The 17,277-nt window shown below is 41.0% G+C and overlaps 1 protein-coding gene across 4 annotated transcripts in view; it reads left to right on the forward strand.

The window, feature by feature from the left end:
* Window positions 1-17,020, forward strand: part of LOC147874678 (transcription-associated protein 1-like) — a 56,310-nt gene extending 39,290 nt beyond the window's left edge. Inside the window, exons 8-16 of one of the 4 annotated variants that reach the window (XM_087344572.1) lie at window positions 5,774-5,900; window positions 6,093-6,802; window positions 7,435-7,586; window positions 8,066-8,141; window positions 8,641-8,726; window positions 8,981-9,759; window positions 10,769-10,858; window positions 16,279-16,739; window positions 16,845-17,020. In XM_087344572.1, coding sequence (XP_087200698.1) covers window positions 8,129-8,141; window positions 8,641-8,726; window positions 8,981-9,355 — 474 coding nt within the window. In that variant the 5' untranslated portion in view covers window positions 5,774-5,900; window positions 6,093-6,802; window positions 7,435-7,586; window positions 8,066-8,128 and the 3' untranslated portion in view covers window positions 9,356-9,759; window positions 10,769-10,858; window positions 16,279-16,739; window positions 16,845-17,020. Of the gene's footprint in view, window positions 1-5,773; window positions 5,901-6,092; window positions 6,803-7,434; window positions 7,587-8,065; window positions 8,142-8,640; window positions 8,727-8,980; window positions 9,760-10,768; window positions 10,859-12,571; window positions 15,758-16,211; window positions 16,740-16,844 lie in introns of those variants that run through there. The other 3 variants (XM_087344573.1, XR_015534009.1, XR_015534008.1) reach the window with 3 other exon arrangements.
* The last annotated feature ends 257 nt before the right edge of the window (window positions 17,021-17,277 follow it).

A 17,277-nucleotide genomic window follows, 5' to 3' on the forward strand; every position in this document is an offset into this window, starting at 1 on the left:
TGTTATGATGTATTACACGAATATAAGCACTAATTGTGTTATATGGGGATTGTGTGAGAGCTTAATATCGTTATTGATAAGTGGTCGTGGCCGTCTTTGCGCATCCTCCACCTCACGACTTTGATGCCTTGGTGCGAATTTCTAAAAAGCGATAAGACATAATAGAGTATGAATATCATTAACTTACCTGTGGCATGACGTCCATACAAAATTTCAATAATTTCTGAGCATTCATTCGCTTTTTCCAAAATTCGTGCGCAGGAGACCATTTTGCACTGATGCAGATTACCCCGTTTTGGTTGGTTTGGGTTAGGTTAGGTTAGGTTAGGTTAGGTTAGGTTATTGGGGCACCTGCGCAGACGTTGTTGCGCAGTGCAGTCATATGACTTGCGCATGTGAGGGCACCTTGAGCTCGTTATGGTTAATTATATATTATTAAACACTCAAAAATTCGATTCCGTCACTTTAAAAAGTATATTATATTCTGGGCTTCACTTTCATACCTGATTTAATATTTCTACAAGAATATTTTATTGGACACATACTTTCAGTAATTGGAAGTACACCAATCACTTATCACTTAAATATGTTGTTATTGAATATTTCATTGTGGAAGTTTATATGTTGTCACACGAAGAATAATTTGTTAAAATATTTATTTAATTTTATATTACACTACATGTAATTACTACAGTGACCCCAGTCATCGTTATAAAGAATAAATATTTTCAAATTACATAGGTCCAGCTTCTGCAGTTACGCGATGTCTGTATATGATTTACGTGTTACTAACTCGTACAAACGTCTTTACTGAGCACACATGGCATGGAAATTTCTTTTCACTGAAGTCGTATGTCTCAATGTGGCGAACCGCACATATTCTTGCGTGTTATGTTGGATTGTTGTTTCAATTGTTTCTATTCTCACACGTCACCGAGAAGACATCCTTACACTGAGATTCAGTGTAGGTAGCACCCGTTAATACGTGATTTAACGGTGGTAATTAATCTTGTTAATGGTCCCGAAGAACTCTATTTCTAGAACACAAATTTAGGTTGATACTGACCGACGGAAATCGAATAATTCCAACCGTAGTTTAATGGCGACTAGTCAAATGGAATCAGCCAACTGTTCCAAGACAGAACCAGTACTGACTGGCTTCTGGTTGGTCCTCGATGCCATTCGAAAGTATTGATTTCTTTCCATTTAGGTCGTCACAGATGGCAGGTCTTATCTTTGGTTCCGTATTTTCTGCGATAGACTGCGTCTTTGTGTTTGTACGTCGTGTTCTCGAGTAAATGTGAGGCAATATTTTTGATATATTTTGTAGAAGTTTGACATAGGACACCAATATGTTACCACACGTTTGACGTGCGCCACGAATTCCGCGTCCACCAAACATTGCAATTGATGTAACAGAGATTTATATTCAGTTTCTTTGTGAGGCCATTTATATTAATAAATGACGTACTATCATTCACTATGTTTATTCCGATTCTTTCGTTACATGATACTTATTTATAGTGAGTTAGATTGGGTCATCGTTACGCATGAATCTGCTACGTATTTGCGTCAACACCTACACTGCATCAATTTTGGAAGAAATATTTCTTGTGGAAACATTATGTAATTTTAGACGTGTTATGATGTATTACACGCATATAAGCACTAATTGTGTTATATGGGGATTGTGTGAGCGCTTAATATCGTTATTGATAAGTAGTCGTGGCCGACTTTGCTCATCCTCCACCTCACGACTTTGATGCCTTCGTGCGAATTTCTAAAAGGCGATAAGACATAATAGAGTATGAATATCATTAACTTACCTGTGGCATGACGTCCATACAAAATTTCAATAATTTCTGAGCATCCATTCGCTTTTTCCAAAATTCGTGCGCAGGAAACCATTTTGCACTGATGCAGATTACACCGTTTTGGTTGGTTTGGGTTAGGTTAGGTTAGGTTAGTGGGGCACCTGCGCAGACGTTGTTGCGCAGTGCAGTCGTATGACTTGCGCATGTGAGGGCACTTTGAGCTCGTTATGGTTTATTGTATATTATTAAACACATTCAAAAATTCGATTCAGTCACTTTAAAAAGTATATTATATTCTGGGCTTCACTTTCATACCTGATTTAATTTTTTTACAAACATATTTTATTGGACACATACTTTCAGTAATTACATGTACACCAATCACTTATCACTTAAATATGATGTTATTGAATATTTCATTGTGGAAGTATACATGTTGTCACACGAAGAATAATTTATTAAAATATTTTTTTAATTTTATATTACACTACATGTAATTACTACAGTGACCCCAGTCATCGTTATAAAGAATAAATGTTCTCAAAATACATAGGTCCAGCTTCAGAAGATACGCGATATCTGTATATGATTTACGTGATGCTAACTCGTACAAACGCCTTTACTGAGCACACATGGCATGGAAATGTCCATTCACTGAAGTCGTATGTCTCAATGTGACGAACCGCACATATTCTTGCGTGTTATGTTGGATTGTTGTTTCAATTGTTTCTATTTTCACACGTCACCGAGAAGACATCCTTACACTGAGATTCAGTGTAGGTAGCACCCGTTAATACTTGATTGAACGGCGGTAATTAATCTTGTTAATGGTCCCTAAAAACTCTATTCCTAAAACACAAAGTTACGTTGATACTGACCGACCGGTATCAAATAATCCGAACCGTAGTTTAATGGCGACTATTCCAATGGGACCTGCCGACTGTTCCAAGACAGAATCAGTACTGACTGTCTTCTGATTGGTCCTCGATGCAATTCGAAAGTATTGATTTCTTTCCATCGAGTTCGTCACAGATGGCTCGTCTTATGTTTGGTTTCGTATTTTTCCGATAGACTGCGTCATTGTGTTTGAACGTCGTGTCCTCAAGTATATGTGAGGCAATATTTTCGATATATTTTGTAGAAGTTTGACATAGGACACCAATATGTTACCACACGTTTGACGTGCGCCACGAATTCCGCGTCCACCAAACATTGCAATTGAAGTACCAGAGTTTTATATTCAGTTTCTTTGTGAGGCCATTTATATTAATAAATGACGTACCATCATTCACGTATGTTTATTTTGATTCTTTCGTTACATGATACTTATTTATAGTGAGTTAGATTGAGTCACCGTTACGCATGAATCTGCTACGTATTTGCGTCAACATCTACACTGCATCAATTTTGGAAGAAATATTTCTTGTGGAAACATTATGTAATTTTGGACGTGTTATGACATATTACACGCATATAAGCACTAATTGTGTTATATGGGGATTGTGTGAGCGCTTAATATCGTTATTGATAAGTGGTCGTGGCCGACTTTGCGCATCGTCTACCTCACGACTTTGATGCCTTCGTACGAATTTCTAAAAAGCGATAAGACATAATAGAGTATGAATATCATTAACTTACCTGTGGCATGACGTCCATACAAAATTTCAATAATTTCTGAGCATCCATTCGCTTTTTCCAAAATTCGTGCGCAGGAAACCATTTTACACTGATGCAGATTACCCCGTTTTGGTTGGCTTGGGTTAGGTTAGGTTAGGTTAGATTAGGTTAGTGGGGCACCTGCGCAGACGTTGTTGCGCAGTGCAGTCGTATGACTTGCGCATGTAAGGGTACCTTGAGCTCGTTATGGTTAATTGTATATTATTAAACACTCACAAATTCGATTCCGTCACTTTAAAAAGAATATTATATTCTGGGCTTCACTTTCATACCTGATTTAATTTTTTTACAAAGATGTTTTATTGGACACATACTTTCAGTAATTACAAGTACACCAATCACTTATCACTTAAATATGATGTTATTGAATATTTCATTGTGGAAGTATATATGTTGTCACACGAAGAATAATTTATTAAAATATTTATTTAATTTTATATTACACTACATGTACTTACTACAGTGACCCCAGTCATCGTTATAAAGAATAAATATTTTCAACTAAACTATCTGAATATCTTATGTCATTGCCACTATAAGTCGTAGCCCACAGTTGGAAGATTAATCACGAGTAATAACAACACCTGCACATGGGAATCCGTGGTCAGCCATTTCCAATCATCTCAGAGGTTCAAAACATATTTCCCTAAAATCCATCGTAATGTTTCCATGCCACTGAAGTGGCCAATTACAATAAATATTCTTTCAAACACAGTACATGCATGCCTTGTGCATCAATATTATTGAAATGCCACCTTCCTTCCTTTTATTATCCTACAAGTAACATGAGATGCACATAACCTGAGAAATTTGGTGCTATACGTGTAATAATTGTAAACTGAAATCTTCATTCAACAATATTTTCCTTAGCAGTTTGTTTACCAACAGTTGCAGTTAACCATTATTCTGGTAACAGATTAATGCATTGGAAATTACAGATAACAAATATGAAAACATGACTCCATTCTTCCACACTTTCACAGTTTGTTGATAATTTGTCAGAAGACGGCATTCTAAAATTTCCATGCAAGAAAGAGCATGTTCATGAACCTAAAAGCAGGAATGTAAATATTGTCATCTATGCTACAATGTAAGAGCTTCTGACAGTGTGTTTATATAAACCACAAATTAATAAATAAAATTTAATCAAAATTCTTAACCCTCTTCCAGCCTAAATACTTGAAAGCACTTTTGTTCGTGGTCTTTGGTATCTTAGACATTCGAATTTTGTTCCTGTCTCCTAGTGAAATATGTTGTAATGTTGACTGTCTTTGCGTTGCCACAGCGTTCTCTTCACTTATTGGTTTCAGTTCCCACACTGTTCTAACGTAACGTTAAACTTTCGTGTGTGTGAAATGATAAGGTTTCAGTCTTTGAATAAGGGTAGGAGAGGGATAGAGATTGAAATGTTATAAGCTCTCTGCATAATGTCCTTATATTCTTTTAACAATTTCACCAGTTCATTAGTAAGAAGTGTGATGGCTCCCCCAGTGGTGAATCGTTTTCCGTTTGCTACGTGAGGAATCACATATAACCACTGTAACTGTCTGTAAAGAAATCTAAAATGTCAAGGGATTCTAAAATAACTTCATTTAAAATAGTGTCAGGTTTGCCGTAATGCAAAGAATATTTTGATGAAAATGGATTATACAAATGCTTATTACTCTGGTACATTGCAGCCAAAATACAAATTAACGCAGTTCACTTTAGGATGGCAGGAGCATGTGGGTAAGTGTAGATTAGTACTGAGGGAACGCGATAAGACCGGAAAGTTTGGATCGTGGTTACTCAGCTGCATGGAGGGAGGAACAGTCAGGCAAAATTTACCGCAGTGAGGAGATGGTCAGATTCCTGGTTCCCAAAAAAAGAGGAGGAATAATATTGTTTGTTTAAAGTGGTGCTAAAGAGAATATTTTATATTATGTTTCAGTGAACTACAGCACAGTTTACATTTACAACAAACTCATATATGATGGGTACCTGATGTAAAGTTTATGTAATCACAAATATATTTTGTATTCCTGATAACAACCACAATACTTCATGTGGACAAGAAGGAAGAAGGGCTTTAATTACGTTTCAGGTGCTTATAAGTTTACAAACTGTGGAGTGGTATTTCAGGCAGCATTTTGTTCGGCAGTGCCGTGTAGTGTTCGCGGTTGGGCATGTTCCTCAGGGGTATTGTCGGTAGATGACAGGAGAGTTCGTTAGGGTGCGCACATAATGATCATTGAATATCCCTCGTGCTCCGGCGGTTGCGGGATGTGTTCGCTGTTTTTCAGACGTTGCCGTCCCTGCGCGCGAGAAAATGGCGCAGCTCCTCTGCTGGTATTGTTTACTTCGGGCGGCGTGATGGTAGGATGCATGGCCAGTCGAGTGCAGCTTTACTCTCATATATTGCCAGGGCTTGTAAGTTTATTTGAACTGATGTTTGTCATCTTTCTCCTGTGTGAAGTACGTAAAGTGGGAAATATTTTGGTTGCACGAAAGGGCGGATTAGTTGCCAGTAGGTTATTAATGTGGTGTAGAGTGCCTTCGTAGTAAGAATTAATACTGGTCTCTCAATGCGGATGTTTATTTCTGTACATGGTTTTGTTTCAGGTAGGCGTGAATGCAAGCATATGGGATACTTCAGCCGTTACGCAGTTTCGAGTCCTTCATTACTACGGAGTTAGCAAGACTTTGCTCTGGTAGCTGACATGACCACTGTGCATGATGGACACAATTCATCAGTCGATGCGGTTGGGATGACCCACAGACTCGTGGTGGCAGCCTCTGTTTTTGTGACTTGCATGTGGAAATTCAGTTGCTGTTGATTTAAATTTGTGCAAGAGCTTATCGCAGTGAAGAAGGTAGAAGTAAGCAGCTAGGGTTACAGGTTGTAATGTTGGTTACGTGGCCACTGCACCACACCACAGTTGCCCACTTTTGATTCCTAGTGACCAAGTATGGGGTGTTCGTAGCATGCCTCACAATGCCACAAGGAAGACCTCAGGCCCTCGTGCGATTACCTTGCTTTCCGAGGAGGTGTACGGTTATAGATTAAGTGGGAGTGCCTAGTCTGTCTCAAAGAGGAGTTTGAGATCAGGGGATGTGCTGAGTAGCAACTTTCATGTGAACTGTAGCTGTAGTGTGTGTGGACTGGTTTCAACGAAGACATGGCAGACCAATTTGTCTGAATATCAGCGTTTGAGAAGATCAGTTGTGTGCGTGATGGGGAAGCAGCTTTTTTGGAGTTGGAGTTGTGAAGAACCAGACAGAACGAAGCACCTGGAGTGTTTGTTACTTGCATAAGGGATTGCATTATTCAGGTATGTTAGAGAGTAGAGTTTCTTTGCATTCCATAGATCCTTCTTAGGACTAAACCATGGGATGCAGATCAAGTCATTTCATACAATAAACATAAACTTCAGGACTTCATTCAATATACTTTTGACACAATTACAAGAACGTGTTTCACATGTGAATGTACATAACCTTCAGATTTTGCAATTCAAGTATGAAAGCTAATTTCAGTGCAGGCTTGAATACATTTATATCACAATTTAGAGTTTTAATTGTTGGTGGAAGATTATTAAATAACTTGATACGCGTATAGTACGTTCCTTTTTGACGTTTATTAGGGTTAGCATAGACTACACAAAAATTATATGCTTGTAGTTAATTTTTATTTCAGTGTTGCTGAGATTTGTCAAACTCGTTTTTTACATACAAAATAAAAGTCTAGGTGTCCATGAAACCCAAAGTTTCTGGAAATAAATATGACATGCGCCCTGATGTGGAGAAAATGTGTTTAGAGTATTACAGTAAGTGCAGTACGTGAAAGTATTATAACAATGCCGCATGGAAGTTACTGTAACTAAAACATTTGACTTCCCTTACCATTGAATCTGGCCTGCGTTGTCACTCGTTATAACTTGAAACTGTTGCTTGTGTTTTCTAGGTCGTGGAGACAGCATCTAGTGCTCTGAAGTCAAGCACGACGGATCCGTTCTACCGTCGTCAGTGCTGGGAAATAATTTGCTGTTTCTTGGTGGCATCCCTGAGTTTTAATGATGATGAGAATAGAGTGCAGCAGCTTTTCTCCTGTCCAAGGTATATAAGAGCAGTTGGAGGCAGAAGAATATTGTAAAACTAACCTCATTCTTGATATCAATAAAGTGTACAAAACAAAAGATGTTTTTCCAGCCTGATGGTACTAACATGACATAACAGATTGTTAATCACTGGCTTTTCTTCGCAGAATTGTAAGCGAGTCCCAAGGCAGTCTATGAGGCACTGATATAGATTTTTCTCTGAGCACCCAGAACTCATTATTTACTGGTACAGTGAGCCCGTTAGAGGCTGTATCACAATTAGTTTGTGTTTAGTATCCTGCCAGTACCAGGAGGCTTCTACAAGTAATGTATTTCTTTGTCATATCATAAACCCAGATTTCCCATTTGCTCTGTGCCTCTTACATCAGTTGCTGATTTAGGAAGCAGCTACTGCATTGGCCACTGCTGTGACCATTGAACATTAGGATGTGAGTGTAATTATCTGTACTCATTGTGATTGATGATCCACATGTGGAGATCTCCGCAGTCCATGGGATTCCCTACAGATTGCAGGACAAGCGAGCCAGAGCCACTCACCAGATGGAAGTCACAGGCAAGTTCATCCATTTGAGTAAATTGTTTAATAAACTTCTTTTCTGAATTACAATGCCATTATTGAAATGAGAAGACCTTTTGTCCTGAAAAGTAGTAAATGGTTTTAATGAAATAAAGAACTTGTCTATTTCTTCTATTGAGACTACAAAGAAACAATGAAGAACGTGATTTTTCTTTGCCAGTTTAAGGAACCACATTTTGAGGCTGACCTCCACATAGTTCTATAATTGAGAATGCATGGAGTTTACCTCCATGCTCCCACTGCCTCATGGCATTGCGCTTAGTCACAAGGATAACTTCAGCTGATATAGCGAACCATTAAATGTTTAAAAATCATAATCGGTGTTGGTTTTCTGTAAGTCCAAGTGGTGTTAGAACCCAAAGACCACTGTGAGAACCTGAAATCTCTCTTAAAACCACATTTAGTATGTGAACTTGTTGAAAGCGTCTGCTTCATATCTGGAAAAACCAGTAAGGAATGTTGTGTATGTTGGTAGGAGTGTTTGTTGCTGCAGCCATGAAAGAGTTACGACGGTGTTCCTTGTTTGTCACTGCACAATGGTGGCGATATCACAGGAAGCTGGTGAGTTCAGTTTTATAAATTTAGATTGTTCAACATTGAAACAATTTATATTACTGACGGTGAAGTTTCCACCTTTGCTTCCAGAAGGTATTATAAAGTGGCATTACTGATGGTGATATGGAAAATAAATCTAATTGCCCCTTGTCGGTTGAATTCACCTTAGTAGTAGAAGTGCTACAGATGTTGGCTGTGTGGTAGAGGCTTGCCATTTCTTAATCTTTCATTTACGTCCTTTCTCCATGACATCAAAACAGGCGAACCTGAAGGGCATGGACCGACTGGTGTTTATAGACTCCCTTGCTGTCATAATGGGGCACGAGGAGAGGGAGCCTTGTAAGCCGGGACACCTGGCACTTGTTCTTTTCTTGGAGACAGCGATCAACATCCTCGGCTCCAAACAGACGGCAAGCGAACTGTTCGTAAAATATCCACTGAATCAGTGGCAACGGAAGTTGCGTGGGTCTGACGTGATGTGTGTGAGTTGTAGAGTTTGTAGTTGCAGTATTATGACGTGTGGAATAATGGCCCACTTGGCGAATGTTTTAAATTTGCTGGGGGGGAGGAAAGAAAGGCTCCAGTATGAATCTGTAAGCGAGGGAGTTCAGAATTTGTCAGGTCGCTGGTTGTGACACTGTCGTGACCCGTATTTAAAGTTAACTTGTGAATGAGTTTGTAATGAACTTGACAGAATTTGTCTTCTGAAAATGGAAGGTGCTTGTTCATTGGCTAAGGTGGGAGTGTTAACTGCTTGGTGAAGTAAAACTGTGTGTTCTTCGAAGAGTGTGATGTCTTGATTTCTTGAATGTGAATGTATTTTCTCTTTCTGGGAGTAGCAGATTACGAGAAACAGAATGATTCTTCAGATTCTACTGAGCACCACGTGACCTGCGTACTGCCGGCCAGAGAAGCGTTGAAGTACGTGCGGCAACAGTTGGCAGACCGACTTGATGTCAGAAGATTAAACCTGCTGGGACAAAGAAGGAACCTCGTATCCGCAAGAGACTGATATCGGTCTGAACCAGGCATTCGTTGTGTGAGTACATGAGCATTAGAATGTATTTGATGCGGTTGTCGTGTGAGAGAGATGAGTCTGTCCAATTTTATTAGGTACTTTAGATGTTGTGACTTAAAGCGTGAGATTTGATATGTTGAAAGACGTAAATGTGGTGAGGGATTGGCATTATTGCAGTATCTGTGGTACGCTAGAGGCATTCATGATTGTCTAGTGAACATATTGTTCATAGGACACCAAAATTGGAGGTTAGGTGTAGCTTGTAGACGAGGGTGGTGACTATTTGTGATAAGGTTTTGTTACACGTGAGATGTGTGCAGTGCTGAGGAGCCTTTAATGTGGTCTGTTTACTAATTAATAAGTGAGCATTTGCCAGTGTAAGTAATTTAGTTTTGTGCACAGTGAGCGGAGCTGCCGGGATATTTTCTGTGCTTTTGGTTAATTTTGAGAGTTTGCTGTGTTGAGCAAGGGGATCGGTTACGAAACTTGTAAGTTTGTGATGTGGTGTTCGTTATGAATTCGGATTTGCTTGCAAAAATGGAGATGACTGTCAGAGGTTCCATTTTTTTGAGACTTAACCATAAGTTGAGAGTTGTCAGGTATCAGTCTCATAGACATGTGATGAGGCTCAGTATTACTTCTGGTATATTCCGTGGTTGGTGGTGGGGTAAGGGGATTTGCATTAGGATCGAGGAGTGGTGTGGTTGGTTGGAACCAAGTATAGAAAGGCAGTGCCACTTATGTTTAAATATCAGTGTTGTAATGCAGTTTGGAATATGCAGGGTTCCTAATGACGTAGGATGTGGAAAGAGGCAACTCCATTCTGAATGAATCTGGTTTCATGTGGAATGTCACGGCCATTGCACTTTGGAATTTCCTGGAAACTCGGCTATGCTGTCAGAGGAATTTTGCACTTATCTTCATCCAATATTGTTTCCTTCCACACAAGAGACTGAGCTACTGTCGCAGTTTAAAATATAAGGTGACATTTTCATTGATCTGTCTTTTACGCGAACATTTGTCATTTCAGAGTTGGTGACCTTGAAATAATGACTTTCTGTACAGACTGGATGCAGCGGCTTGTCACCGTTTAGATTCAGCTGTAACGAGTATTGCCCAGGTAAATGTTAGGTGGAGGGAATATGTTGTTTGTGGCAATTCTTACGAATATAGAATATCACAAGTTCTTATCTTATAAAAGAATTATTAAGAAATCTGTGAAACCGCCCTCCACTCTCTCCATATTAATTTTGATTAAACTGATCTTTGCCCGTGGACGTCGTGGTCTCCTACAATTGAACAAAGTTTGAGGTAAGGGATTCCTAATTATAAATATTGTTGTTCATCACATTTAATGTTTTCGTCTGCATTTGTGAACTCGTGTAAGAGAATTAAACTTTTTTAACACAATTTCAAGTAACATTAGATTGATTTCTGTTTGTTCACGGCATCATTTATAATAAAAGAATATTCCAGTAGGCAATTAACATTTTACAATTTTAAAGGAATTAAACGTGTTTCGTAGCCCAGAATCTTAATAAAAATATGTGGATCTTAAGAAGTGGGGTTTATATTCTGAACAATAATTCTAACGCTTTTCATCTCTTGATACATCGACATTATTAAAGCGTTTTAGGGAACTGAAAGAAATTGTATTCCGGATTTAGAAGAATAAATATTGAAGAATCTCCCTCTCATTATCTCCTACATCAGCAGATTAAATCCGGGGAATGATTGCTATTATTGAGTGCAAAGTATTTATGGGTGCAAAACGTGGTCTTTCACATTGAGGGAGGAACATAGACTGAGGAGCTCTGAGAACAGAGTGTCGAGGAAGATGTTTGGACCCAAAATGGGAGTGGGACGGATAACAGAGAAAAATGCATGACGAGCTCCTCAGCCGATGTTTTTAGGGCGAGTTGAAAGTTTACAAGGCCTGAAGGGAACACCTCGGCGTAGGTGGGAAGATAACATTAAGACAAATCTTACGGAGATGGGTCTCAATGGAGTGAACTGGATGCAACTGACTCAGGATAGACCCCGGTGGCGGGCTTTTGTGAACACGATGATGTACCCGACAGACATTAAGGTGGCTCATAAATCCTTTGAAAGTGTGACAAAGTTCAAATACTTGGGAACAACAAAAACGATTCAAAATGATGCTCACGACGAAGTTAGGAGGAGACTAAATTCCGGAAATGCTTGCTACTTCTCAGTCCAAAATATTTTGTCTTCCGTCTGATTTCTAAGAACCTGAAAATTAAAGTATACAAAACAATTATCTTGCCTGTTGTTTTGTATGGGTGCAAAACATGGTCTCTCACTCAGAGGGAGGAACACGGATTGCAGGTGTTTGAGAATCGGATGTTGAGGAGGATATTTGGGCCTAGGAGGGAAGACGATGGGGCGTGGAGAAAACTGCATAATGATGTTCTCCTCTCCCAGTATTGTCAGGGTGATTAAGTCGAGAAGAATGAGATGGGTGGAACATGTAGCGCGCATGGATGGGGCAAGTGGTGTGCACCGGGAAGCCTGAGGGGGAGAGACCTAGACGTAGATGGGAAGATAATGTCAGGCGGGATCTGTGGGAGATAGGAGTTGAAGGAGACTGGATTTTGTTGGCCCAGGACAGGGTCCGGTGGAGGGCTTTGGTTAATTCGGTGATGAACCTTCGGGTTCGGTAAGCCATCTAGTTAGTTAGTCAATCGGTCAACGACATGGCCAGCTTTCTTATTAATTATGATTGTCCCAGTTGGCGCTACTCGCAACAGTTACCTTCGTTGCAACTAAAGGTATGACATTTTATTTTACATCCATTGTCCTAGGACTGTGCGAGTTTATGTCAAGAACTTCTTTACAGTTCGTGTACTGATTAAGTTACAAGTTCACGCTGAAACCTGTAGCAACTAGATATCCCACCCGATATGTAGGACTGTTTGTAGTGGCAGCGTGCTGCAATGGAGTGCGATACTGACCGGGTTAATACGACCCACACAATCGTATGTCCCAGTGACGCATTAAACCACGGAAGACATTGTAAACAACCTTGACTTAATCACATTAACGTATAGATGCTTCTGGAGTGTGTGCCCATAAGAATAGCAGTAACTTGGGTGTGCTGTTTGAATGGATTTATCTGAAATGACACATGGGAATACCTCCCCCTACAAGCGTTGATGGGTACCTCATTCAGGCGTAAGCTCCCAGTCTATTTGCGCAAACGCAATTATGACAGAAACAATATCTGCTGTGGAAACCTCAAATCTTACAATATAGTTCTGGTTTGAGGGGGTAAGTAGAGGATTACATGACCTACCAAGCTAAGATGCTAGCCAAACCTCGACTGCTAACACTTAATTGTTCATCATGGAAGATAAATTACGATCCAAAAACTCAACTGCCAAAGTTTTAACTCCCCTGACCCCCATCCCGGAGTGGGGTTTGGCCAACACTTTTGAAAAAGTCACGCTTTGCCACTGTGGGAATTCCTTTTCGAAATTTTTTGCTCAGAATATAACTTGGGCCAAGCTGGTGCGGCATTACTTTTCTCTCTTTAACTCCCTCTGCATTTATGACCTCCTCCCCCCCACCCCCCCCATCTGGACACATCACATCAACTGGATGCTGTATGGACGTAGAATACCACACGGCAAACACATACGTACTGTGGCAAAGTCCGTCATAAATAAATATGAATCTGCCTTCAATGTGTGGATAATGGCAACCCATATCAACATGAGTACCATCAGACATACATGAATGTACAAAAGAAATGTATCTAATCTCGATCTTGTGTGTACATGGGATATACGGATATCCGCACGTAGGAACGTTGAAACTTCGATATCAGCAGACGTGCGTGATTACACCAAACGCACTGATGATAATGTTTGGCATGTATTGCCTTACGTCAGTGGTCCCCAACCTTTTTGTGCCCAAGGGCACATTTGAGAGTTTATGAGATCGTGGCGGGCACCAACCAATTAACAAAGCCAAATTTTCTTTTCTCTGGACAAATAAGATACGGACACCAAATAATACACAAAACAACACGACGTTTATTGATACAAGAAACCACGCAATCAAAGATACGTACTTTTATAAGTACAATTATTATTACTCAAGTGGGAAGTTAGTGTGATGTTTGGCGCTGCATTTTATCGGCCAGTTTTTCAAATTTGGGAGAGTAGGATGATGTTGCTGCTCGCAATCGTCAAGATGGGCATTAGTACGTAGAGAACTGTGCTTTGATTTTATAATGTTCATGGTTGAACGGCCTTTATTATTCAGTATAACCTCTTTCCGTATCAACGCGGGCACCGCGTTGGGGACCACTGTTGTACATTATTTCGCCCTCACATCTTCGTCAGTTATCAGAGTGATTATTCTCTTGTAACATTGATGTCACTGTTAGGTCAAGGTCATGACAAAGTCAAGACAAGATCGCCCCAATAGTTTGCCAGATAGAGGTCTTTAAAATTTTCAAGGTCATACGTATTTATGCCAAACGGCAAATACCTGATTGACCATACTCATGTCAAAATGAGGTCACGTATAGGTCAAGGAAGCCACGACAAATTCGGCCCAATAGTTTCGTAGATACTGGTCTTAAAAAATCTCAAGGTTGTATCTTCTCACCAATATTTCTGCTAGCCAGCCACCCTAGGGCCACACCCTTTACCCCAGGGCCACTACCCCAGTCGCACCCCTTCCCAGGGCTATCCCCTTCTTTGGGCCAACCCTCATGATCACCCCTACCCAAGATCGCCCCCCCGGGACCATCCCCTCAGGATCCCTGCAGCATCACCATATCCCAGGAACCACAGGATCCCCTAGGACCCCAGGATTCCCTGGACACTGCCCTCTAGGATCACGGCAGGATCCCCGAAGACAATCACCTCTAGGATCCCCTATAACCCCCTCCAGGATTCCTCGGATTTACCAGGACTCCCCATGACCATCCTAGTATTCCCCACAGATTTCCTAGGATCCCCACCAAGGATTCCCTACCCAGATCTAGCAGAATCTGCCACCAAACATTTCCAACAGAATTTCCCACGATCGCAACCCATGATTCCCAGGATATTCCCCTGGATTCACCACATAATATTACCCACGATCCTGCAGGATTCCCCACCAAAAATCACCATATTATCCCACATAGGATCTACAACCAGAATTCAAAACGGGCGCCCTAACCCCCGCGCCCTAACCCCCGCGCCCTAACCCCCCCGCGCCCCACGAAGGGAGGTGGAGGCCCAGGCCGTTTCTTGAGCGAGCAGAGGCGCGGACCCGGCTCCGGACAATGGCCCGGGCGCCTGGTGGCGGGTTCCAACGAACCGCCCGAGTCGGACGAGTCCAACTCGTTGGCTTTGCGCTCGCACGCTACGCAAAACAGGACCTCGTGGTCGAGGCGAATCGTTCAACTCTTTCGACTAACCGACCTGGCAACAGATCTTGTCTAGGGGATATAGCAGGAACATAGTAAGATTAGGTATAATGAGAGGACCACTCAAAATTCGAAAATAGTACCAGCAACGAAAGCGCGGTAATTGATATGGAATAATACCGACAGGGGGGCTCAACCCCAGCCGCTAAGTGGTCATAGGAACTTAAAACAAACCTCTTAAAGCAAAATAACCTCTTGCGCCCTCTGTGCGGGACGGCGCTTGTGGTGGGTCCCGATGTTCCCGCACAGAGGACGCTGCCATTTATTTTATGTTTTTGAGCCTTGTTTTATTCTGTACGACCATTTACAGGACCCTCGGTCCCGCGATTTGGTTTCATTCGATTAAATCATTGAGTTTTCGCTGCTCGTAGTATTTTCGCTTTTAGTGTTTTATTACTGGACGTATAATTTTATCTGCCCCTTAGTCATCTCTGCCGACACGCGTTGGATGAGTTTTTCATCTTTGCCTTTCCCAGCATGCTCCGCGAAACTTGTTTCCTCGAACAAGTTGAGTTCTTTCCGTTTGTCTGTCTCCTGCTTCGGTACAGCGCGTATGTACGCAGTCTTTAGGTAAGTTGGGGCTTCAGTCGGCCATTTTGATATTACGTCTCAGCTTGTGTTTGGTTTAATTCTCGATTTATTCGACAGCCAAAGAGTTGTTGAAGGTTTCGTGGTAGTAGTACGAGGCTCTAAAGAATGCAGGCGATTTCGTGATAGTGAAAATACTAACCGATTTTCTCTAGAAATTACAAACGTCTTTGAGTTAGATTTTATTAACCCTTGCACCATTGAAAATGTAATCCTGGAATCTGAAGCGAAAATAATAATAATAAATTCTTATTGTGTGGATTTACACCTCTTTTGCCATTCACTGTACGTGTAATGTAAGCACAAATCGATGAAAATTGTAATATTGATTATAATTGACTCCTGGATTTGACCTTATCATAATGAATACAGATTTAACCTGGTCGGATAGATAACGACCCTGACTTATCGGCATTTCTGTCTGGCGGCTTTACAGGTGAATTACGTCGCTTTTCCATGGAGAAAGTGGAGTGATATAAGATCGTCTATATATTTTTCTCTAGGACTGTGACACGCACATGCGAGAGTACATGTGTCCTGTTGTGTGTCCCCGGGTGCTACGTCTTGTACAACGCGAACCCGCTTAAGTCATTCAAGGTGAGTTGCATGAAATATTCCGTCCTCTGAAGTAGAGAGTTCTGAAAGTACGTTGAGAGAAAAACTTATATTGCGTGCTGTTCCCGATACAACGTGACTTGGCCTACGTCACACAAGACAAGATGGCCGAAATGACGTTGCAACACTGAACTAAGTATTCTGAGATATTATTCTATTTTACGTTTTGATTGTTCTGTGATTCTGCCCACGCATTCCGTCTCCTTCTAGGTCAGTGGTAACAACCACGTGACACTCGTTCAAGACTTGAGGTTTACGGTGCGGTGAGGATGACGGCCGCTTACATCGTGAGGTCGCTAACACGACAACCCGAAAATTATATTACAGCAGCAGCGAACTAAGGACTCCGGTGAGTACAATGAGAAATTGTCAGATAATGCCCACTGATCGAGTTTCAGAGCGTACGTACAGAAGCGACGTAATTATAAATTCTTGTCATTATGTCTGCTTTGAGGTGATTGGCGGAGCCCTCTTCACATTCACGGTGATTATGATATCATCATTCTTCATCGCCGTCGTGAACCTCTGAACCAGAAGATTTTTCCACGTCTCGCTCCTGGACGCTGCTCTGTGACGTCGTCTGGCTCGAGACGTCTCAAACGATGAGGCACCAGCGAGCGATGGACTCGGGTGAGTACGGTGATGTATTATTTCGAGGTCGATTCAAAATTATAATGACTTTCGTAGATAGTGTTCTGTGGGAAATTAGAAATTAGTATGTCTCGACGGTAATGTAGTGTCTGAGTAAAGCCTGGTCTGCGTGGATGGGGTTTCGCGAAGGTACCGATATCGCCAAAATCAAAGAATGTTTGAAACCCCCCCCCTACGTACGGTAAGGAATCGAGTTCTTTTATGAGTTGGAAACAGAAAGGAAAAGTTACAGATCA

Source organism: Zootermopsis nevadensis, unplaced genomic scaffold, assembly GCF_977971745.1.
Source record: "Zootermopsis nevadensis isolate Lab colony 2312 unplaced genomic scaffold, Znev_1.0 Znev_ptg000007l, whole genome shotgun sequence".
In the NCBI taxonomy this organism is placed as follows: domain Eukaryota; kingdom Metazoa; phylum Arthropoda; class Insecta; order Blattodea; family Termopsidae; genus Zootermopsis; species Zootermopsis nevadensis.